This window comes from Rousettus aegyptiacus, unplaced genomic scaffold, assembly GCF_014176215.1.
Source record: "Rousettus aegyptiacus isolate mRouAeg1 unplaced genomic scaffold, mRouAeg1.p scaffold_m13_p_2, whole genome shotgun sequence".
NCBI classification, from domain to species: Eukaryota; Metazoa; Chordata; class Mammalia; order Chiroptera; family Pteropodidae; genus Rousettus; species Rousettus aegyptiacus.
In genome coordinates, this window is record NW_023416295.1 from 109861743 (window position 1) to 109886187 (window position 24445).

The window sequence follows — 24445 nt, forward strand, 5'->3', positions numbered from 1 at the left end:
TAATTAAATAAAACCTCTCCTCCTTTGAAACTCTTACTGTTTGTTATTCCTTGAGTTAGCAGCTATAGGACATTGCTAATGCTGTCACTGTATCCATGCAACACCCCCAACAAATGAATACTCTGTCACTCTTATATGGAACCCTTATGCTCTAGCCACAGGATTAGAAAGGGGTATTAGAAAGAAACTAAAGCATCATCTCAATCTTCTAGGAACTCACAGTAGTTGAGATAAGAGGTGAACATAAATGACTATGAACTATGACACAAAGTAGAATTGATAATAATTGCCTTAGAGACAAAGGTAAAAAATGTGAAAATTCAGAGAACGAAGGATTGGAATGACCTCATGAAGGTTTCCTCATGAAGGATGTGCAGAATTCACATACGTAGAGCTGATGGAGGAATGACAGGCAACATAAACAAAAGCATGGAGGCAATAAGTACCAGATAGGAAAAGGGAACACTATTTTTACATAGATTTCCCTCTTTGTATCTCTATTTTCACTACCCAAGTTAGGTTCTTATTACCTCTTGCCCAGAATATTCAGATAACCTCTTCACTAATTCCCTTTCTTCAGCTTCTCCCTTCCCCATTTCATCTGGAATTACATGCCCAGAGTAATTGTCACAATCTCTGGCAGGTTGCTCTCCTGCTCAAAATATGCTATTAGTTCCAGGCCATTCACGATTGGGCTCCACTTATTTTCAGACTTAATTCCATTTACCTTTATGAAACACATGCTCTGAACTGTCCAGTTTTATCATTGCTCCCCATTCTCTCAACTTTCCCAAGGCTTAAACTTGTCATTATATTTAATTTTCCTTCCACTTTTAATCTTCCTGCTCAAAACGATCATCATGTCCTAAAATACCGATTGCACACAGTACCCTCAACAGGACCCTCATGCTTTGGAATTGGCCTAATATGTCTTTTGGTCTCCATCATGTATCTTCTATTATGTCTTTTGCATAATTTCTGTAGAACAGTTTTAGGGAAACTGGAGACCAGTTGGAGGTTTTCCCCTGAATGGCTCCTCGGAAAAGCTTGTCTTAGTCGTGGAAAGAATGAACTAAATTGCAAAAGATCATTATTATTTTCAGAATTCTTTTTTTTTTTTGCCAAAGTTCTTTGCAGTTTTATTAGTTATTTAGCATTTTTTAATTATTAGCTATAAGTACACAGTACATTGTTTAGACATTTATATATAGTTTATGAAATAAAACGCCTGATTACTGTATCGCTTCTTTGGCTCTACACAGAACTATTATATTAATGCTGACTGCATTCCCTGGGCTATGCCCCCATCCCTGTGACCGTTTATCAACTACTATTTTGTATTTCTAAAATCCTTCACCCCTTTCTCCCAGCCCCCTAATTCTCTCCTCTCTGGCCATCAGATTTTCTTCTATATTTGTGAGTCTGTTTTCTGTTTGTTCTTTCTGTTCCTTAGATTCTACATGTAAATGTAATCATATGGTATTTATCTTTTTTGGACTTATTTTGCTCAGCATAATAACCTCTAGGTCCATCCATGTCATTGCAAATGGTAGGATTTCATTTCATTTTATTTTTTTTTTTATTGCTGAGTAAATAGTCCATTCTATATATGAACCACAACTTCCTTATCTAATCATCTGTTGATGGGCATTTAGGTTGTTTCCATATCTTGGCTATTATGAATAATACTGCCATTGTAGTTTTATTTTTCTCCCTATAAACATTACCTCTCACAAAATTCTGCACAAAAATAAACTGTTCTGCTTAAGAAGTCAAAGCAAGGTTAAATGTTATTTATTTATATTTGAGTTTTCAAGTAACGAGCAAGGTGATATTTTTTTAAAATATGGCTTCTACACAAATAACGAACAAGGTGATATTTTTTAAAAATATGGCTTCTACATGAATAACAATTTCAGAATCATTTCTTTGATGAAAAAACTCATTGCTCATACTAGATATTGCAGTTACAATAGCTGTCATTCAATGGAAGCAATTTCCAGGAATTGCATTCACTTGCTAAGACTTCCACCTACTTCATCAGACCAAGTTTTAGAATAACTTTTTAAGTGTTCTTTCCTTTTTGTCACTTAAGAAACTAAAGAATCTCAATGTATTAAAAAAAAAAACTATTTAAAGTAAAATGAGAAGCCCAGTGTCACTAGGTCAACAAGTACTAAATTGAAACGGGTGAAAATTTAGAAGGAAAGTTGGTATAGTATGGATCCCTTCAGTTTTATAATCAAATATTGGTATTTTCTACAGAAGTGTATAGGTAATGAAAGTTTTTGTGAGAAAAAAAATGCAAAAGAACTGTAAAGGAAATCATGTTGAAGGTTCTTGAGGATCAAGGTTACCAAACAGAAAAAAAGCTTCAGCAAATTATAAAGATAATGAGGGTGCAGCAATGTGCAAAGCCAATGCTAGTAATGAAGATATTGACAAAGGCACCTTAGTTTTAGAGCAGGGACGCTGATAATTACCAGTATAAAAAACCTTTCCTGAAGTACTTTAAAATACCCAGAATGGAACTAAAATGAATTGGTCGATTGTTCTAACACATTTGAAAATGTGATATGAGAGTCTATTGTGAAACTGGGTAAAAATGGATAACTAATTCATTTTACTTTATGATAGAGCATTATGATTTTATCATCAAATTTTTACTAGATTCTTAAACTTTAATAGGTATAATTTTACTCCCTTTCCTCTGCATTTTCTTCCCTTCCTCACCTTCTTTTCCTGGCAAACTAAATTTGTAATGTTGTCTTGATGGCCCTGTTAACTTGGCTTACTATTTCTGGGATAAGAATATTTAGCACACTGAGATAGTAGTTTTTTGATAATTAACATTTCACTTAAAGTCAATCATTAAAAACAACAACTCATCCCACTTCGGGGTGGGTGTGGCTTCAGAGACCTCCTGCACACCAGTAACAAGGATTCATGATCTTTGAGTTTGGGAAACGATAAACGGGATAAGATTTTCTGCAATGCATCTCTAATTTTAGCAACCCTTGCTTCTAGGTAAGATTCTCAAATTCATTCTTGCTGCACTGATATTGTTTTAGAATATTTTAAGTAAATAGAGACACAAGAAAGATCTAACAAGTATTCTTTACCACGAAGTTGCATCAATGTGAAAAAAAAAAATGCCCTTTGCATGATGTTTTGCTTGATAACGAAATGTGAGAAAGCATGTGGTTTTCTCTTAAATTACTTGAGTGATTTAAGAAATTCTTTTTAACAAGCTGTAAAAAAAAAAAAAAAGTCATGGAAAAATGAAGAACCAGGAAAATTATTCTCTTTAAATTTTGGAGATAATTTTAGGAGAAAAGTGGCACGTACCCTGTCTTACTTAAGGTTGCTATAACAAGAAAATACTTATAAACAACAGAAATTTATTTTTCACATTTTTTGAGGCAAGATCAAAGCATGGGCAGATTTAGTGTCTGGCAAAAGCCAACACCTTGACTCATAGACGGCTGTTTTTGCTGTGTCCTTACATGAAAGAAGGTATAATGGACCTCTCTGGGGCCTCTTTTATAAAGATACTAATCTCATGAGCACTCCACCCTTGCGACTTAATCACCTGCCAAAGGCCTAACTCCAAATGCCATCACATAGGGATTAAGTTTCATCACATCAGTTGTGAGAAGACATAGGCATTCGGTCTTGCATCCTCATATGCAAGTTACAAATAGGGACAACACACAATCTACCTATGAATGTTTTGGGAGGAGAGAGCATCTTGTGGTGGTTAAGAGCCTGGATAGATTTGGGATCACCAGGCTTAGGTTTGAGCCTCTGCTGCTGCTTAGCAGTTGAATGATCTCGTTTGTTAAATCTCTCTAACTTTCAATTCCTTATCTGCAAACTGGGGGTAATACTAACATCTACTTCATAAAGTTGTAAGAAATAAATGAGATAATGCACGGTGCCTGTGGATTACTGGATACACACTCAGTAAATGGTGGCTATTATGAGCAATAATGCAAAAAGCAGCGTTCCTATAAGCTCACACATGAGAGAGGTCCCTCTGGGCAAAAGTACCTGTGGACAAAGTCTTACTTTTCCTCACATGCAGTCATTCCCCATATGTCTCAGTGAAGAGTTGTGAATCATTGATTATGCTTCTGCTGCTTTTTATTATACTCTTTATATCCCAGCAGTATATTCTATGCTAAGAATGTTTAAAAACAATATTGTAAAGTTTAACTATAAGAAAATCCACTCCTGTCTCATAAGTTGTCTCACATAAGTTGCTGGTTTGTAACTTCTGATATCTTTTAACAGCTGGTGAGAACATCAAAAATACTGGTAAATGAAAGAAATGAGAATGTATTTGTTGTATAGCTATACAAAGACGCCTGATTTCCTTTTATTTGGAACACCCTGAGGGAAGATGATGAAATAGATGAGATCTCTGGCTTCTTCCCCGTTCCCTTCATCTTGTTGTAACACTCTCTCCCTGAAGAGAGGTGGTTGGGAATGACCTTGAGTAGAGATGGAAAAGTGATCTAAACGTTCATTCAGACTCAGGTGATTCTTAAGCAACTTGCCCACCATATTCATTTCTAAGAGCTGCTGAGACAAATTAACAAAGACTGGGTGGCTTAATACAATAAATATTTATTCTCTCAGGTTTTGAGGCTAGAAGTTCAAAATCAAGGTATTGGCTAGGCCATACTCTCTATGAAGGCCATGGAAAAGATCTGTTTCATGCTTTTTTTTAACCTCTGATGTTGCTTGAAATCTTGGGCGTTTCTGGGTTTGTAGAGACATAACTCCAATCGCTGCCTCTGTTGTCACAGGGTGTTCTCTCTATGTCTCCTCTTCTTATGAGGATATCAATTATTTTGGATTAAGAACTGCCCTACTCTAGTATGACATTATCTTAACTTGATTACATTTTCAAAGACCTCTTTTTTTTTTTTTTTTTCAAATGAGGTCACATTCGCAGGTGCCAGGAGTTAGGACTTGAACATATCCTTTTTTCTGAGATAAAATTCAACCCACATATCTTTTTTGGGGAGATACAATTTAATCCACAATACCTGCTATGTACTTTTGCATTTAAAACATATATTTGTAATTTCTTAATGTAGATACATTATTTTTTTCTCCTACCAACTGCACTTATTTTCTATTTAATTATTCTGCTTTCTAAAATCATGAAATTTTATGTTTTGGAAAAAAATATTTAAAAGTTGCCAGTGTGAAAACAAGCCTCATTAAACAATATTCTTTTTTTCTGGACTCTCTCCTCATAGGATTTTCTTACCAATTGATAGTTAAAAAAACAAAAAACAAAAACTAAACAAAACCTCACTCCTTATAAGAATATGAAGCATGTTACAGACACAGCTACTGGTATGTTACTACTAATACATGCACTCCACCTTTTAAAATAAGTAGTCTCCCCCATAGTTTTCTTCATATACATATTTCTTATAAAGTAGATATTAGGAACTCATAACACATAATCATTTTAAAACACGTATCAAACTTAGAATTTCTAATCACATTGAATAGAGCACATACATAGTAGCTTACAATTCCAACTGCTATATCTGAGTTCGTACTAAGAAACTCCACTTAATTTTTTTAAAGCAAAAGTTTGAAATTGGAACAGTATCTCCAACCAAGGATTTCGTACTAAGAAACTCCACTTAATTTTTTTAAAGCAAAAGTTTGAAATTGGAACAGTATCTCCAACCAAAGATCTCTGGTGTTTTTGCAGACATCCTGAAACCCGTTGATAAGAACTCAATACCAGTATCAAAATATAACTGTTGAAGGATTTGTCAGACTGAGAGTTATGAATAGCAAATGGCTTTAGCTTTCATACTCTTTAACATTGCTTAGACACCAAAGAACCTGCACTGTAACATCTCACTACTAAAACTGTGCTGCTGCTAACCCTGTGAAAATTATATTTGTAGTTATCGTGAAACGTCACCAGAAAGGAGAAAAAAACAAAATAAGAATGAGTGATACTTTCTAATTCAAATGCTCTTAATTAAATGTGTATAGTAAAAATTGATATTAAAGAAAAAAATCTCTCCTGTCTTTTAAGAAAGACTTCTTTGGCTCTCTCCCATATGTCCTCTTTCCCTTTCCTTATCTGTGGTAATAGAATTCTAAGACGACTCCCAAGAGTTTCCCTACCCCCCTCAGCACTCCTTGTGTACACATCCTACATAATCCCCCGTCCTTGATCGTGAAGAAAACCTGCGATATGATAGTTTCTTTATATGGCAAAGATGAACTGATCTGAAAATGTACATCAGGTACAAAATTAGTTGATTTTGAATTAAAAGGAAGGTTATTCTGGGTGTGCCTGACTTAATCAGGTGAAAGCCCTTCTAGAGGGAATTGGCTCTTCCTGAGGTAAGAGAGAAGTTCTCCTGCTTGCCCCAAAGAAGAAAACTGCCATGTTGTTGAAAACTGCCTATGGGTGCCTCTAGGAACTGAGGGTCTCAGTCTGACAACTGTAAGGAACCAAATTTCTGCCAAAAATTAGAAGAAACTTCGAGTGTCCTGAGTCCTTCTTCTGTAGTCTGGTTAACACATTGATTGTAGTCTTGTGAGTCCCTGACCAGAGAGCACAGTTAAACTGTGTTTGAATTCTTGATCCAAGTAAACTGATATAATAAATGTGTATTGTTTTAAGCCACTAAGTTTGTTGTAAGCTTTTACATAGGCATAGAAAACTAATACCTCTCTACAAACAATTTTTGGCATATATGTATAATAGTAAATCATAGTCTCCAAAATTAATAAGTAATTATTTAGTATCTACTCTATAGGAGCAATATATATGAGAAAGTCCATCTCTGGTCCCAAAGAAGTTAGACTAATCTGAAAGAATAAGACAAACAGCTCTAACATAATTAAATTGGCAAGTGCCATAAGCATGAGACCTATGGAATGTTCAAGAACAGGGAGATGGATCAAGAAAGCAGGAAAAATTGTGAAAATATGTTGGTAGATGGTCTGAGAAACACTTTATAGTTAAAGTGAATTAGATATTTGAATGTATCCGAAAGAGTATCTAATGCTTAAGCTATCAAAGAACTGTGATCACTCTTTGTCCCGGGTTCCCAAGTAACTTTTTTTTTGTAAAGAATACGAGAGGTTTGTGACACCAGAGGTGTGGATATGTGGTGGTACTAGGGAGTAGCCAGGAAAGAGTAAGCTTGGCCTATGGTAACACAACCAATTTCCTTTCATCTTATTCTGTAACTACCTCAGCACTTATCCAATTTTCCTTCCTCCTCCTAAGTGCATGAGCTTTAATTCTGTTTGTACTCTCACGGGAGAGAACAGTTAACACTCACTGCTTTTGCTTTCTCACTCCACTTTTCTCACTTCTTAACTCCTTACCTCACCCTGAAAGCTGGCTTCTGATTCCAGGTCTCTAATGAAACAAGGCTTTCCAAGGTCAATAAAGAGCTCTAAATCCACTGATCTTTTCTCAGACATAATCTTCCATGATCTATTTGTAGCATCTGCCATGCCTGGATGTTTATATCCTTAATTATTTCTTCTCATGGTAAAAAAAAAAAAAAAAAAAAAAAAAAAAAAAAATTAGCTGGATCACACTCTATTCCTTAAATCTCATAAAGGCTTATAACAATCTACAGAATGAAGTATGACCTGTTTAGCAAAACATTAAATTTCCTCAAAGATGGGGTCACATGCTTTCTCTTCCAACCATATCAGTAAATGTATCCTACAATCTAATCACACCAACCAAATTGTTAACCATTAAACTCTGCGATGGCACCAACAATTCATATTGAACAGCTCATGTTATTCAGTTTGAAAAGCCTTTCTATCAGTTCTTTGGTTATGCAAATCATTCTGTTCAAAGCATAATTCGAGGACACCTCTTAACTCCTTCTGTAATTCATTTCTGTCTTCTTTGTGCCTTGCTTACTTGTGTTTCTCGTTGATACTTATTTCATCATGTCCTGTACCAAAGTATGTTTTGCTTAATATCTTTGAGACTGTTTACTCCCCTATAAAGTTAGGTTTGTAAATACAGGGTTGTTATGAGGAACAATTGGTCAAATCATAATTTAATATATACTACGAGTCGCTCAGAAAACATTGGTAATGGTGACGATGATGCCTGCTTCTTCTCCCCGGCTAGACTGAAACACCCTAAGGGCAGATTGTATGCTTTCGTCAGTTTAGTTTGTCCCATACCTCAAGTAGTGCAGTCAACAAACTTTTCTGAATTAAGTTGACTATTGTTTCTCAGAAACTTTCTACTTAGCTTCTATGACACTCTATACTTCTGTTCTACCTACTAATCTCTGACAGCTCATTTATCCTTTTGTCAATTTCTCTACTCATCCAATAGTTTTATATTTTAGGAACTTATCATTGATGCCCCCTACCCCATACGTTCTTACTAATGACAACTATCCACTTTCACAACCTGAAGTTAAATGAGCTCAATCCCCAAACCTCAATTTCCAATTGCTGAACTTTCTCTTGCATTCTTCATTTCCTACAAGGTGTGACCCTTAAATGGTTATGCAGCTTCTCTGAAATTATTGTACATTTTCCTTTGCCTAGACACCCTTAGATGCAATTGCAGTGCCTGTCAACTGCATGTTCACAGAGTCTGTCACATCTGTGCTTTCCTTTCCAGAGCAATTTAGGCTTTCATTATCTCTAGGGTTCCTTCAACTGCCTCTTTCATAATTTGTCCCCCTCTCCTGGCTCTCTCCTTGCAATCCAGCCTACTCACACACTGCTGTCAGATTGACATTTCTAAAACAAAACTATAATTACTTTACTTCCATGTTTAAATATTTTGAATGGTTCCTGGCTCCTCTTTAACTATTAAATAGTCTAAACTCCTTAGCCTGATATTAATGGCCTCTCTAACCTAATACCAAATTACATTTCCAGTCTCATCTTTGATGCCTCCTCTATATATTTAAGTTTCAGCATGCATCGCCATCTTATATTATTATTTCTCCACATATCTTATCTCTCCTATTAGATTATGAGAATGATAACTTATTTTATTTTGGCCATTCATCCATGCCATACATATTTATTGACTACTCATTCTTTGAAGGCATATAGCCTATGTCTAGAATATGAAGGAATGGGCCAAACTCTAAGGCTATCTTCTAAAAGTTTAAAGTCTAGTAAGGAAAATACTACGAGCATAATACTATTACATAGTGGAAGACAATAAGTGTATTAAAAGAGAAATGTGGATGTTCAGGAGCAGGATTATAGAAGAGCTAGCATTTGAACTGAGCCCTTTATCTTTTAGGATGGCAGACTTGGATATGCAGAGATGGGGAGAATGGCATTGCAGATGCAGTGCATTAAGATATAAAAGCGGGAAGTGAAGAGATGTCTCTGTGGAAGTAAATAGTTTATTTCACAAAAGCTGAAAGATAGGTAGATTGTGGCTAGACTACAGAAGGTCTTGCTTACAAGGAAGTTCAAAAGCCAGCTAAGGGGGAAGTGCTGAAGATTTCTGAGCAAGGGATTTGCATGTTCAGAGCTGAGCTCCAGGAAGAATCATATGAAAGTTTTATGTACAATGAATTAGCCAACAGTGGAAAATGGTTGTGGGAAGATCTCTCAGGCTCTGATAATTATATAGATGAGGACCTGTGTAGAGCAGTGGCAGTGGGAATGGAGAGGAGAGAGACAACCAAGAATGAGGTGATAGTACTTGTTAACTAGTTGGACAATGAGGGCAAAAAATTGAGAAGAATCAAAGATGATGCTAGGGTTTTGAGCTTCAGGGTAGAGGAGGGTGTGTGTGTGTGTGTGCGCGCGTGCACAAAGATGAGTTTAGTTTTGGATATATGGAATTTCAATCACGAATGGCATATATAAGTGAATAAATATTAAAGAGAACTTTAAAATAGTATTCAGTGTAGTTCTAAATTACATTTCCTAATGACCAAAAATGTTGAATATCTTTACATGAACTTATCAGTCCCATGTATATTCTTATATTCTTTTATTAAGTCTCTGTTCAAATCTTCTGCTCACTTTTGTATTTGTAAGAAGTAATATATATTTTGTATTTTGTATTTGCTTGTAAGAAGTGACATGTATATTTATTTATTCTGGAAACAACTTGTTTGTCAAATATATGTATTGTGTGCATTCTCTCCCAGTCTGTGATTTGTATTTTTATTTTCTTAATGTTGCATTTTGAAAGCATAAATATTTACTTTTGGAAAAAAATATAATTAGTCAATTTTATATAGTTAATGGTTTTAATGTACATTTAAGAAAACCTTTGTCTACATCAAGGTCATAAAGTTATCTACTATGTTTTCTTCTAGAAAGGTTATAGCTTTAACTTGGTAGGGACATAGAACAATTAGAAGTCTCATATATTGCTCTTGGACTGTAAATAATATGACTACTTTAGAAAAACAGTTGAACTGTTTTTAAAAATAAAATAAATATGCCATACCACCTAGCAATTCCACAGTTAGGTACTTCCCTAGAGAAATGAAAACATAAACATATATCCACTCAAAAACTTGCACAAAAATATTTGTAGCAGTGTTATTCTTAAGAGCCACAAACTGACAACTACCTAAATGTCTAATAGATAAGCATTTTGTGAATATCCATACAATGAAATATTATTTAGCAATAAAAAGGAATAGACTACTGATACATATAAGACCATGGACGAATTTCAAAGATATTATGATGATTCAAAAGATATCACATGCATGACTCTATTATCATGAAATGCTAGAACAGTCAAAAGTAAATTATAGTGACAAAAAGCAGATCAATTTTTGCTTGGAATCAATGCAGGATTGATGGAAAGGAATGAGAAGCGAATTTTTGAAGTTATTATTACAATGCATATACTTGTGAAAATGCACAGAACTATACATTTATAATGGGTACATCTTATTATATACAAACCATTCTTAGTGAAGTTAATTTAACAAAAGGGGGCCCCTCCATAGAGACATCATGGCTAGGGATTGAACTTCGAGTTTTATATAAACGTAGTATAAGAAATCCTGAAATTATAATGAAATCATAGAGGTAGAAGGATGCCAGAGGCAGATCCTTGGAAAACACATGCTTGTAAGCGATTGGAAGAGCCAGCGATAAAGAGAAAGAACACTCGGAAAGAAAGAAGGAGAATTTAAGTATAAAATATCAGAAACCAGGGGAGAAGAGAGTATCATGGCATGGGTTGCCTTGTACGTATAGTTCAAAGTGTCCCTACTGAGTGAATGGCCAAATCAAGTGATCCAGATAGAAGCAAAGGTGCATCAAGTGCCGAAGGAAGATAAAAGCAGCAGAATTGACTTTGGGAAACCGTTTATATGTTTTCCAATAACTGAAGCACTGGTAAAATCATGGCAGTGCTCAGCTTTCAGAAAGATTATCAAACTCAGACTTCCTTAGGTTTTCACATTGGAAGCATTGCTGTTATAGCTGAAGACTACTTAATGCAAAATAGATTCTCTACTGATGAGGACCTGGAAAGCAGCCAGGTAAATTGCATTAGAGCCACATTAGCAGGCCTGGAAAAGAAAGGTGCATGATGACAGCAGCTGTGGAAAGGCGAGGTGACATGGAACAGTTCCAATTAATGTGGGCAGAAAATGCCTGGCAAGACCATTCTGAAGCACCACTCCAAAAGATATCCGCAGTCGTGGCATTATCAGCAACAGAAGTAAGTGAAAGACTAAACTGCTGTGCTTTGTATGGCAGATAAAGTAAAAAAGAGAAATTCGTGCAAGTTTCCTATGAATAGCTTCTCACCAAGGAAAACCTCACAAAAGTGCCCATTGCAGGAAAAGCTGCTGTGTAACACAACACTTGCAGCAATCCTAGAACTTACTCAGAGAAAGCACAGGACACTCGACTGTGTCGTATAGCAATTGTATACAAAATGAGTTCAGCCTGTTTCATGGGCATGCTAGAACAATATATTATTTTCTAAAACTAAGGATGAAACTAGTACTAAGTTCCGGCTCTCCACTTGTGTAAAAATGCTTGTGAGGGAACTGTTTACTCTGATGACCAGTTCGGTGGCTGCTCGTATCTCAGTGCTAAACTGAGTTGTCACCAGGCCAAAGAGAATAAAGCAAAAAAGGAACATTTTTATTCAGCACAGGCAATGAGGTAAGAAACAGTAGATGACAAGGTTATAAAGAAAGTCTGAGGAAATGGAGAGAAAAATCGAAGGAGAGGGAGAAAGAGAAAAGGTGGTTTGCTCAGTGCTGAGTGGTTGAGGAAGATCAAAATGTCTGTGGGAGGTGTCCACCTTCAGTCCAGTGTGATGATAAGTTTTGCTTTTGATTATTATCATCATCCCTTTCCAGTAAGATCCTTTAAGAAGCCATTTAAAAAAAAATGAATTATAATTAACATACAACTTTATTAGTTTTGTATGTATAACATAATGACTCGATATTAGTATATATTGCAAAATGATCACCACAGTAAGTCCAATTAACATCTATCGCCACACATAGTTACAATTTTTTTTTCTTGTGATGAGAACTTTTAAGGTCTCCTCTCTTGGCAACTTTCGAATATACAATACAGTATTATTAATTCTAGTCACCATGCTGCACATTATATGCCTAGCACTTTTTATTTTAAAACTGGAAGTTTGTACTTTTGACCCATCACCCGTTTCAAATTCCCCCACCCCATGCTGCTGGCAACCACAAATCTGTTCTCTGTATATATGTGCAAAAGGCCCCCCCCTTTTTTTTTTGGTAATATGATTATTAGGGACAAAGTAGACTAATAATTCTGCCTATGAGCCAAATTTTGTGCTGGGCCTGGAGACACAAAGATGAAATGACAGCATTCTGGTCTTACGTGTTTGTTTTGTATTAAGAGAGAAAACACAAGTAAAATAAAAATTTAAAATATAAACATATGTAAAGTATAGACTTACTACAGAGAGAGAATTGCTGATCAATAGATAGGAGGTTGGTAGTATGAGGACAGAGACCTTTAATAAAGAGGAGCGTTCTGAGGGATAACTAGAAATAGCGCAGCTAGATAAACCGTGGCAAGCAAGAAATTTCAGGCAAAGGAGAGAGTTTGCACGAAGACGTGAAAGCATGGAACACTTTAGATAATAAATTCAGTAACCCCTAAAGATTCAGTCTAGCTGAGGGCAAACAGTGGCAGGCGAGGCAGAACTTATGCAAGAACCACATCATATCATTTTATAAACAGCCATTGATGTCTTGCTAAAACATTTTAATTTAGAGGTCTTTCTGGCAGAAACATTCTGAGTCTGTAATGCCATTGAGGTCTAGGAACAAGTTAAAATTATGTTTCATTCTTAAGCATGGAATACACAGCCTAGCACGTAGTAGGTACTATATAAATATGGAAGCCTAAACTTTGTGGTCAACATTATATTTTAGACATTGTTTTAAGCATTTTATGTATATTAATACTTTACTTCTTACACCTTCCCAGAGAGATTAAATATTTGCCCAAGGTCATACGGTAGTAATGGCATAAGTAGTTAACAGCATTTTGGACAAAGTGCTAATATTTAGGGATACTGTACCAGAGAATTTAGGCAATAGTTACATGATTATAGTAACAATATTTTTAAGACACTGTAATTTACCAATTTTAAAGAATCTTATCCAAGTCCTTATGAAAATTAAATTATTACAATAAAATTTTACTTTCAAGACATTGATCACTGTTCGTCAGTCAATTAATAATGTTTATTACACCGAGATCCTGGATCTTTTCTGTTTCTGTATACAACTACACACTACTTTTAGTAAACAGCATATTTATCAGTCAAATATATTTCTACTATTTGTAGTATATTGCCCCTGGCCCTTTTTGTTTTTAACTTGTATGTGTAAAAAACTTGAAAGAGAAAAGAAAAAGGGAGAAAGCTCAAGTAGTTTTGAAATTTCATGAGGATAGCAGTTAAAAAAGAAAAGTGTTGGTTGCTGAGGAAAACTTTAAATGGACCAGTACCTACTTAATCTTCATTTCAAAGTTTAAGTTCACTTAAAAGACAGACTGGGGACGCGTGTGGACTCAGAAGATATCCAGTTTGATCCCTTTATTATAGTATTTTCATAAACGAAAATCAAAACAAAGAAAAATAAAGCCGAATACTAATAGTATAATGCTACATCACATAGTTTCCCTCTGGTTTCTGCTTCTAAATTCTTTATCCAATTCAGTAGAAACTGACACAAACCTGACAGGTCAGCAATGCAATAAAAGATCTACATAGTCATTAGTAAGAGGAGAAAACAGCAGTCTCTCAGCGTCTCTCATTCTGTTTTCCTAAGGGTTTGTATTTGCAGTCAGGCTTCCCTTAGTGAAGATGTAGCCTGTATTTTGACATGCAGCTGTTATGTGGTGAAGAATCAAGGTTTAAAGCTTTTAGAAAATATATTTGTATATGTGTATAGTAGATCAGCAAGGTAATTTCTGAGCTATTTTTCAATATATGTCCAAAATATGGTTCACTCCCTTATTTTTCTCAGGTGTATTTACTTAATATCTTTGGAATGCTAATGTCATGTAGCAAAATAAGTTTTAGAAACTCTTCCCTGAGATCTTGATTCACTTGGTAGTTTTATGTGCTTACTGTTACTTTGCATTACCAATGCTTTAGAAGTTTATAAAATCTCTCAACACTAGTTCATTTTAAAGGCATGAATTTCTTGGGGGAATTTTCTGCATAACGGGCTTCTAAGAGGGAGAAATAAAATTCAAGGACATATTTGAACAACCTTCCTGAAACACAATATCAGTGCGTATTCTTTTTGTTAGGTCTCCACATTGAATATATGATGTTGATAAGGTCAAATTGCACACTTGTTCTTTACAATCAGTATTATCCACAATGCCTCAATTTATAACAAAGGTTTTATAATATTCATTTTACTCACTGAATGTAAATAAAAGATAACGCAACATACCTACACATATAAGCTTTACAAATCAATAAAATATGCTAACTATAACCTAAAAGGGAAATAAAAAAGTAATTTTTGATGAAATAATTTGTGTTGTATGAAAGTCTTCAGGCACAATTATACTAGAAGATTTAGAGAAGACAACCAGAAGATTTTCAAAAAGTAAGGAGAAAATGGAATGTCAGAGGTTAGATGAACTTTAGAATAAAATTAGACTCTTCAGTTTATATTAAAGCTATGCAAAAATACTTTGTGTTCATATGACAAAAAGTTTTAGGTTCGAGTAATTATAAACATGGTTTTCTTCTATATGTATGGTCTATGGATATTTTGAAATTTGTGCAGAATGCGGGGCAATTTTTATTTTGTGGAACTTTCACATGTTGCAAGGTGCCTGCCCCTCTGGCTTCTAAATGCCAGAAGTTTCCCCTCACAGCCATATTTTTGCTCACCAAAAATGGCCCCAAGAGTATTCACAATATACTGTAGTTGACAGTGCCAACTCTATTTAGAACCAAACTGACTTTCAGCCATAGGATTAAGTTCTTAATGGTAACTCTTAAAACACACACACACACACACACACACACACACAGACACACACACACACATATTGAAGATTAAATAAATAAAATGGAATATATATTCATAGAATGTAAGCCTGAATCACTACATTGTGCTGTGATAAATTACACCTTTATCTCTAAGTGTCCTTGTCCTAAAAGACTGATTCAGTGTTGCAGTGATGAAGTCACTCAACATTGCAAAGCAATTTCTCTGAAAATAACTTATCAGTATTGTAAATTTTATCTTAAAGAGATTTCAAGTTAGTAGAGGTTGACAGTGAATAATAATGCTTAGCATTTTAGCCAATGCTTTTCTGAATTGAGAAGAGTTAAGTCAACAGATGACAGCTGAAGCTGAGTCATATACAGTTTACTGATACAAGGAAACAAAATGTAACTATTACTACATAGGTTGTAATGAGTTATTCACATGACAATCTACTAGAGTAAGTGAGTGCAACAAAAATGCAAAAACATAAAGTGAATAAATACAAAACACTGAATTAGTATTAAACTTATGTTCTGAGTATTCAGTCATTTAAAACAAATACCAAAAGACAAATATGAAATATCAACTGATCTCTCTGAACAGATACATAGAACTCTAATAGTTTCAGGTCAGTTGTGTTAAGGAATGATAAAGGTCATTTGCAGCCTCTGTGATATTCTGTTGAGGCATAATTGCTAAACTGCAAAATTTTTCCTGACACATCCCTGCTTGTACAACCTGCACCATATGTAACTTCCGTGGGCAAGTCACTTGCTTTACTAAGCCTCAGATTTCTTATCTGTAAAATGGGGATAATAATTGTTCTTATCTAATAGAGTTTTTACAAGGCAGAATGGAGGCTGACTTTACAGAATGCATAGCAGATACTTCCATGCTAAGCGCTCAGTAACCTTTGTTGATCATTACAATAACCATTGTTAATGTATAGCAATGACTTGGAATACAATTATATTATGTTCATTCTGCAGCTACATGAGGGAAACCAAAGCTACTGGACAGCAGTTTTGCTCATCGATGAATATTTGCTTGTGCCATATTTACCCAACTCATTACTACTGGTTGTTAAGTTTCACTGGCTATTGCTAAGAGAGATAACACTGATAAATCTTCTTTTCAGGCCACTGCTTTCAAACTGCATCATACAGCCAGGTATCTTTAGAACTACAGATATGAGTATCTAGAGAGGGTGAGTGAGAAAGAAACAACTCACCTCAGCCGCTCTGATTTGCTTTTATATGGGTTTCTTTTTTTCCTCTTTTCATTTAAACAAAGGGATTCTTAACTAAAAAGGTGTGAAAACTGCTTTCTACATCAGTTTCTCCAAGCATGGCACAAGAATCACTGTGTTTGGTATAATGTTAATATTTGCAACATGGTGATAGCTATATAGTTGTTTCTAGCATGATGTCAGATACTTCCAAAATATGGGAGATAAAAATACATGAAGAAATTATCTCTGCCTCTGAAGAATTTATATTTCAGTGAGAAAGGCAAAGCACGACAAAATAAACCAAAACCAGATAACCAAGACATTTAATGAAGAGCTTTGAAGAGTTGGAGGAAGACTCAAATAATTTTGTTTTGGGAAATGATGAAATTTCTCAGACAAGTGATAACATTTGAATGAGTTCTTGAAAAAGAAGAATGTGTCAGGGTTATTGGGAAAGGGAGTCCAGGAAGAGAGAAAAGCATAAAAGAAAAGCGTAGATTGTGAATATACTGGCTAGTTTTAGAGGTTTTTCAGGAGGAGAATTAACAAATGCAGGTATAGAATTGGAAGTGAAATATATCAGGGTGACAAGGATGATAGTGTGATTTTGTAATCAAATGGCTAGGTGAAAGTGCATGTAGAATAAGAATGGAATAAGATTAAAAATGGAACCCTGTAAACAAGGACCTTTACCACTTGAAGGAAAGTCGATGAAAAAGGAGGACCAGTCACTGAAAAAGAATGAAGAAAGGAAGGAAGACGAGGAAATGGGAGTAGAGTACTGGAAATCAAGAGGTTTCAGATAATGGTGGCTGTAGAAACATCAGACCTAATGAAGTTTGATAATGACCCTCATAATTGTGGATCAAAAAGTACCTAGTGACTTAGTTAAAATGATTTTCACACTGCTTGAAGGATGGATGTCAGTGCAAAAAGCTGAGCTGAAGAAACATGTCAGAATTTAGGTTACATTTTTCAGTCTGTTTGTTGTAGATATGAAAGAGGAAAAGAGGATGGCCATTGACAGAAGATAAGGCAAGGAGAAGAAAAGCTTAGAGAATGAAAGGAAAACATTTCTTAAACATTTAGCGTACATGGAATTTCACTAGGCAAGTTAAGATATGTGAACCTTAAGCATATGTATGGGCTAAAAGGAATGAGGTCATAAGGAAATGAAATTACAGTTTTTTTTTTTTAAAAAAGGGAAATTAGAGGAGATTACGGGAAGAAGAAACACAAGAGGAAATTTGTCTTTCCTAGAACAGGCGTTGTTGGAGTGTGTTTAAAGAATGCAATGCATATATATTTGGCTGCGAAGTTTCTGAAATTTTCTTAATTTGGGTGTCTTTCTGACCTGAATAGAGGGCTTTTATAAGATAGAAATAGACTTGTTAAAAATGACAGCTTGAGTTTAATAATAGCTACCATTTATAGAATGCTTACTCTGTGCCAGACAGTCTGCTAAACACTTTATATGCATTGATGCCTTTATACAACAAGCCTATGATGGAGATAATATTTTTGTCCCTATTTTCTACAGAAAGAAACTGATACACAGAAAGGTGAAGTAACATTCTTAAGGTCACAGAGGTAGTATGTAGTGGAGCTAAGAGTTGGACCCATGTAGCCTGTGACTAGAGCTTATGTTTTAAATTCGTATATTAAACAGTCTACACAGTAGGATTTCTGCATGAATTACACAACTACCCTTAGTCCACTTACTCTTATTCTGGACTGAGTCAGGTTCTGGCTATTTGTTTTTTTTACTGTGCTTTAGGAAAGGTGCACTCTACTTCAAGAAGCTCATGAATATCAAAACCTTAATCACAGCTATTCTGATGACACAAGTTCATGCTTTACAAACCAACCATAGCCCTAGTCATATTAAAATCAAAGTTGCAAAATAAAGAAACATTCTGAGAAACCTTGCCTGCTTCATTTAGATAACAGTGTGCAGAATGAATTGAAAGATAAAAATGCTCAGCATTTACCATTTCCGTTTTCCTTTTTTATTTTAAGCTCCATGGTGTTATGGATGTTATCATCAGGCAATTTGGTTTGAATACGTTCCATGCTGGACTGTGCAGATTACCCAACTAATGACATGCACACTCCTTGCCATTGTGACACTGCTCTTCTCACAAGTGGGAATTTCAAGTGACAGACTAAAGCTGTTTGCTATCAATTTTGCAAAAAAACACATCTGCCAGATAGCCAAGATTTAGTTCAGAGACTGAAATCAATTAATATTCTAATTTGTTACCTGTCATTAGCGTCATACTCTATTAGGCCAAGGCAAAAGTGATCACCTTTATATAATATATGCTCCTAAAGGAATATGATTTTAGGGATATGTTTTATTTTTGTTTAGTGTTGCTCCCTGTATATAAATACCATTAGAAATTTCAGTTACACAGGTGGTAAAAATTGTGATGGATTTAAATAAAAGTGTGAAATATACAGTTACATATTTTTAATAAAACTGCATGGCTGTATTTATGATACAATTTTTCTAACACTTATTTACCATACCATTTAAAAATTTTAGATATTTCATTTCTCTTTTCCTATAAAATCAAGGAGAGAGCTAGCAACATAATATTCCTATAGGTGTTACCCAGATTCTCTGATATCCTATTATTTTAGGTTGCTGGTCAAAAGAAAATCTCCAAGGAGAAGACTGATCACTTGGTCTGATTTCCAGTGCTCCTGAAAGGGACACAGGAATGGGACAATGGCTTGGGACACTTGCTGTTCTAGGCGGATTCTTGCCTAAGGGCCTTTGTCTGCATTTCCTAGGTTTCTATAACTTCCTCCCCAACTTCTTAGAGGTTTACTTACAAAGGAAACCAACTCTCATCATCCTAAATAATAACCTTTTACTCTCTATCTTCTTTCCTATCTCACTATCCTTTAGTTTTTCTTATATCATTTATCACTATATGATGTACCATACATACTTGCCTCTTTGTGATTACTGCTTCCTACTACTGGAATATAAGTTTTGTGAGGGCCAAACCTATTTTTCCAGCACCTAGAAAAGTGTTTAGTACATAGTAACTGTTAAAATCTGAAGAAAAAAGAAACAACCTGTAGTTTAAAATTTAAATTGAATGCCACTAATTGGACTTAGTGCTACATTCATACAGATAAACAGGTACAAATAGTTTAATACCTCCTGACAACAAAGAAAAAAAAATTTAAAACTGTAAAATATTTTGAAATATGAACAAATGAATAAAAGAATATCAAACTTGCAATTGGGAACATGCATTTTAGGTATTGCTTAAGAATAATTTTTACAGTAAAACAATAATTTCATAAATACAAATCTAGAATATAGCACAATCCATTAACATTAATATTCTTGACAAACACACTGAAGACAAATGAGCCCACTTACATTAAACACAGGATACAGGTTTTTTTGTAAACTGGATTTTCATTAATAAAGTATATTTAAAGACAATAAGAATACTTCATTTCCAAGAATATTTCATTTTATTATTGGAATACTACCATTCCAATAATAAAAAATCAAATGTATGTTTATAGTTAAGAGGAATTCTGCTTTCTATTCAATGGATGAGGTGATTTTCAACCATTAATTTTACTCAACGATATTTAGTACTCACATGGAATTTTATGTAACTCATTCATGAACTTCTCCTTCAGCTTAGAAAAGGCATCTTCCTTCCCTTCTCCAGGACTGGCTGGCTCTGTGGCATTATTTGGTAGAATAGTCGCAACGGTGGTGACTGGCGGGGCTGCCAGGGCCTCATGATGACTCTCGCTCACCATTTTAGGTTCAGGTGAAACTGAGGGGAGGGAAGCAAAAAAGAATAATTCAAAATGGTTTAACTGACCCCACATCAAAGTTATACCAAAGATGAAAAAAAAAAAAAAAACATCAGAGGGTGCACCTGCTCACTGGGTAAATAGTCTCTCATTAGCATATTACTTTATGTTGGTTCATGAAATATTTATGGAACTGTAGTGGAGATGCTTTCCCCGAAGGTAAGTCCAGACACAGTTACTCAAACATTCTCTCCCAACAATACTGGGGAAACTGTCAAGTCTATTAGCTATTTATATAGGCAATTGTTTTCGGTGTAGATTTAATTTTGTAATTTAAATTTGTATGAAACTATTGCTGACAACATACATGCTCTAAACTGAAAACATTTTGTATTTACTAAAAGGAAAAGAGAGATCAAATATTTATGTTTAAAATGTTGGTGAATTTTAAAATGGTTATAAAGAATACTATTATAGCATTGATACTATAAGGTGTAACAAATATTACTTGGAAATTAGTTCTTGAATCTCATTTACTGATGGTACGTTTTCCCCCCAGTCATTTTTTTTTGACATTTACTGTAAACAATACCCTGCTCAATAATTTACTAGTCTTGCTGAGTGAATTTTTGAAGCCATTGTACATGTGGCATGATTGAAAATATATACCAAGTCATTGATAATGAAACATAACTTGTCTAGTTAGTTTATTTAGTTTGAATATAGTGTTGAATTATTTTATTAATTAAATAATTTTAAATGTTTATCTCCAAAATATTTAAAAACAATCCTTAAGGTTACGAAAAAAATCTTAGATTTGAATACAGAAGACATTAGTTCTAGTCATATTCACTAGCTGAATGAATTCTGACAAGATATTTGACCTCAATTTTCTGCCTTTTGAAATATGAAGAACTGAAACATGCCCTGCCTAGATTTTTCTTAGTACATGTGAAGTGCTCTGTAAATGTAAGTGAGGTATTCTAAAGGGATGTGATTGAAGTCATATTCTCCAATCTAAATATATTCTGGACTTTAATAATTTTGCTGTGTGACAAGATTTCAGGCTGCATTGGTGAGAGAGTGAACAAGATTTGGGGCAGACATAGATAAATACACGTAGGACTGGGCATAAGTGACTTCACAATCTCAGCAGGGAAGGTAATGGAACCATAGAGCTCTTTTGGTTTGCGAGCAAATGGAGATAACCAAGTCAACAAAGGATTTCTACAGAATTCAAACCTTTTGTGAATTAATTATACATATATATCTGTTTAGTAGAAGTGCAATTGAAAGAAGAAGAATCTCATGTGTAGGGTTATTATTAAAATCTAAACGATAATCCAGAGTTTTTGAATCTTCTGGAGGTGATAATAGCTGAAGCTAATATACACACACAGCCAATTTTTATTTTATAATAGTTCTCTTTTTTAAGCTTTTAATTTTCTGCAAGTAGTTGATGATATCTTAAAGGGTAGAATCAGACAGATGTGGGTTCAGATCTTCACTGTTCTTCAGTTTCTTCGTTTGCAAAATGAGAATAATCATACAAAATACATTGGGTTTTAATGAATATGAAATGAGGTAATCTATGCAAAGAATTTAGCACAATGTCAGTATGTAAGTTCGTTTCATCTATTGATCAATCAACCAATTTAATCCCTCCTTTCCTTTCTTCCTAATGGTAATTGGCAGCCCAGAATTTTCCAGATAGTAGAACATTTTTATATTTTTCCAATTTGAGGTCACTTTCCAGAAACTTTTCCTGATTTTCTGATTCTGTTTAGCTTAGAATCTTGTCTCCCTGCAAAAATGTGAAGCACTATTAGCATGGTCAGCATAACTTATGTGAAACTATTGATATTGATGATACTTTAACTTTCATATTTCATGTGGGTCAGCAAAACTAAAATTACACACACAAAACCATACATATGTATGAAATATTAGTATGTATGTATTCTAAAAATGAATTTGTTCCTCTGTTGTAAGAATCACCAGATATGATGGGCATTATTACTTATCTCCACAGGACACTTAAGGATATTTGAGGAATTATGTTTTACTGTGAGATTTAAAGGAAACTGATGTTTTAGATACAAGTAGCTAAATACAACAGTGCCATCATTAAATTAGAGGTATGCTGTCTTTGTTTCAGCTCAATTTTTCTCACATTCTGGAAGTGAGATATTGGTGCTGGTCATCCTGACTGAGAGTCAGCTGCCACCTCCGAGTGGCTACACAGTTGTTCGCAGCTTTTGCGTACAGAGAGGGTTGGGTCCTTTGCTACCTGGGTTGTTAAATATTTTCACATTATCCCAGCGTTATTATGGAATAGAAAACATTTCTACATTTAAGTCAAATGATCTTAAAGGCTATAGAAAAAATAGGACTTTTGTTAGAGTTAACATTTAGTAAATATACTTGAAGTTTACTCAGTATTTTTTTTTTTAAAGAAAGCAAAAAATGTTGTTACAATATCCCCAAAGAATCTTTTCAGACATAAAGTATTCTTGGAAGGTGTTTCATCAAAAATGGTAAAAGTTGTAAGTTTTCAACTCTTATTAGCTAATGATATTATCCCTATCATTTCTGATTTTTAAAAAAAGAATCAAGAAAAGATTGTAAGAAATATATAGACATGCTCTTTTTACTTAATGTTTACCATCTGGAAGTTTTAAAAAAGTCTTTCATAAAATACAAAAATATAATAGGTAATTAAGGATCTAATATATTGACAAAGGTGAATCTATTGTTTAATATTTCATTTTTTCATATTTGGGAAATAATATTGATTATAAACAGCAAAACTAAGAATAGTTACATGGCTCTTAAAAACTCCCATTTGTGGATATAAGATGTTTATCAAGAAGGATCATTTTGTAGATGGAAAAACTAGCTAATTATTCAGGCCTAAGGTGATGACTATATTCTCTTATGCACTTCATTGCACATAGCATTGTTTGCTTATTCAGAAAAAAAAATTATATTCTACGCATTTTGAAAAAATTACAGTAGATAGTTATTGAGTACCTATGAAGTGGTTTATATATATGAAATCATATAGTTCTCATACTACTCCTTTGAGACAGGATAATTATCACTCATTTTCCAGGTGAGGAAACTAAGACATTCAGAGGTTATGCAATTTGTTCAAAGTCATATAGTAATAATTAGAACCTATGCATCTCAGCCACTGTAGAATATGGGATTGCACACTGAGATAAGCATCTAACAAAATTGTGTTTTTTTTTGTTTTTTGTTTTTTTAAGGAGTGTTTAACTACAACCTGAAAACTTCAGCAGCTACTTGAAAGTAGTACTTTTTACATTGTGCTGCATTGTAACACTCTCTCCAGCTGCATGTTACATACAGAAGTTTCACATAAAAACACTTGCTCTTATTATGTGTGAATTATTCTGATATATTCAGTTTTATTCTTTTTCACTAAAAAATTTGAGTTTTACCTCCAAACTAATTTTGTACATTAGTTTCACAATCCACTAATAATTTGAGACTGGTAGTTTGGAAAGCTACTATAATAAGGGCCATACTAAGATACTATATTACTAAGTGGGGCTAATAAAAACTAAAGATATCATTTATTAAGAACCTACTATCTGCCAAATGCTGTCATAGATATTTAAGTATAATATTTCAGTTCTCATTACAACTCTGAAAAGAGACTTGGTTTTATTTTGCAGAAATGAACTGGGATATGGAGAGGTTAAGTGATTTGTCCTACATAGATTTTTTAGCCTGATTCTGCTAGACTACTCCCATAACATTTAAGTATTATTAAACAATTAAATCAGTACCGAAAAGGTAGTTATGATTTTCTTTTGAATTGGTTTACCAGTAAATGGAAAACACATGTCATCTTACTAATAGG

General features: G+C 34.3%; 1 protein-coding gene across 4 annotated transcripts in view; it reads right to left on the reverse strand.

Annotated features, from left to right (window-relative positions):
- The window catches only part of SYT1 (synaptotagmin 1), a 470287-nt gene that overhangs the window by 151940 nt on the left and 293902 nt on the right, over positions 1 to 24445 (reverse strand). For all 4 annotated transcript variants that reach the window (XM_036236723.1, XM_036236722.1, XM_036236721.1 and 1 more), the window contains one exon: positions 20391 to 20573. In XM_036236723.1, the coding sequence (XP_036092616.1) occupies positions 20391 to 20556 (166 nt within the window). In that variant the 5' untranslated portion in view covers positions 20557 to 20573. The remainder of the gene's footprint in view (positions 1 to 20390; positions 20574 to 24445) is intronic.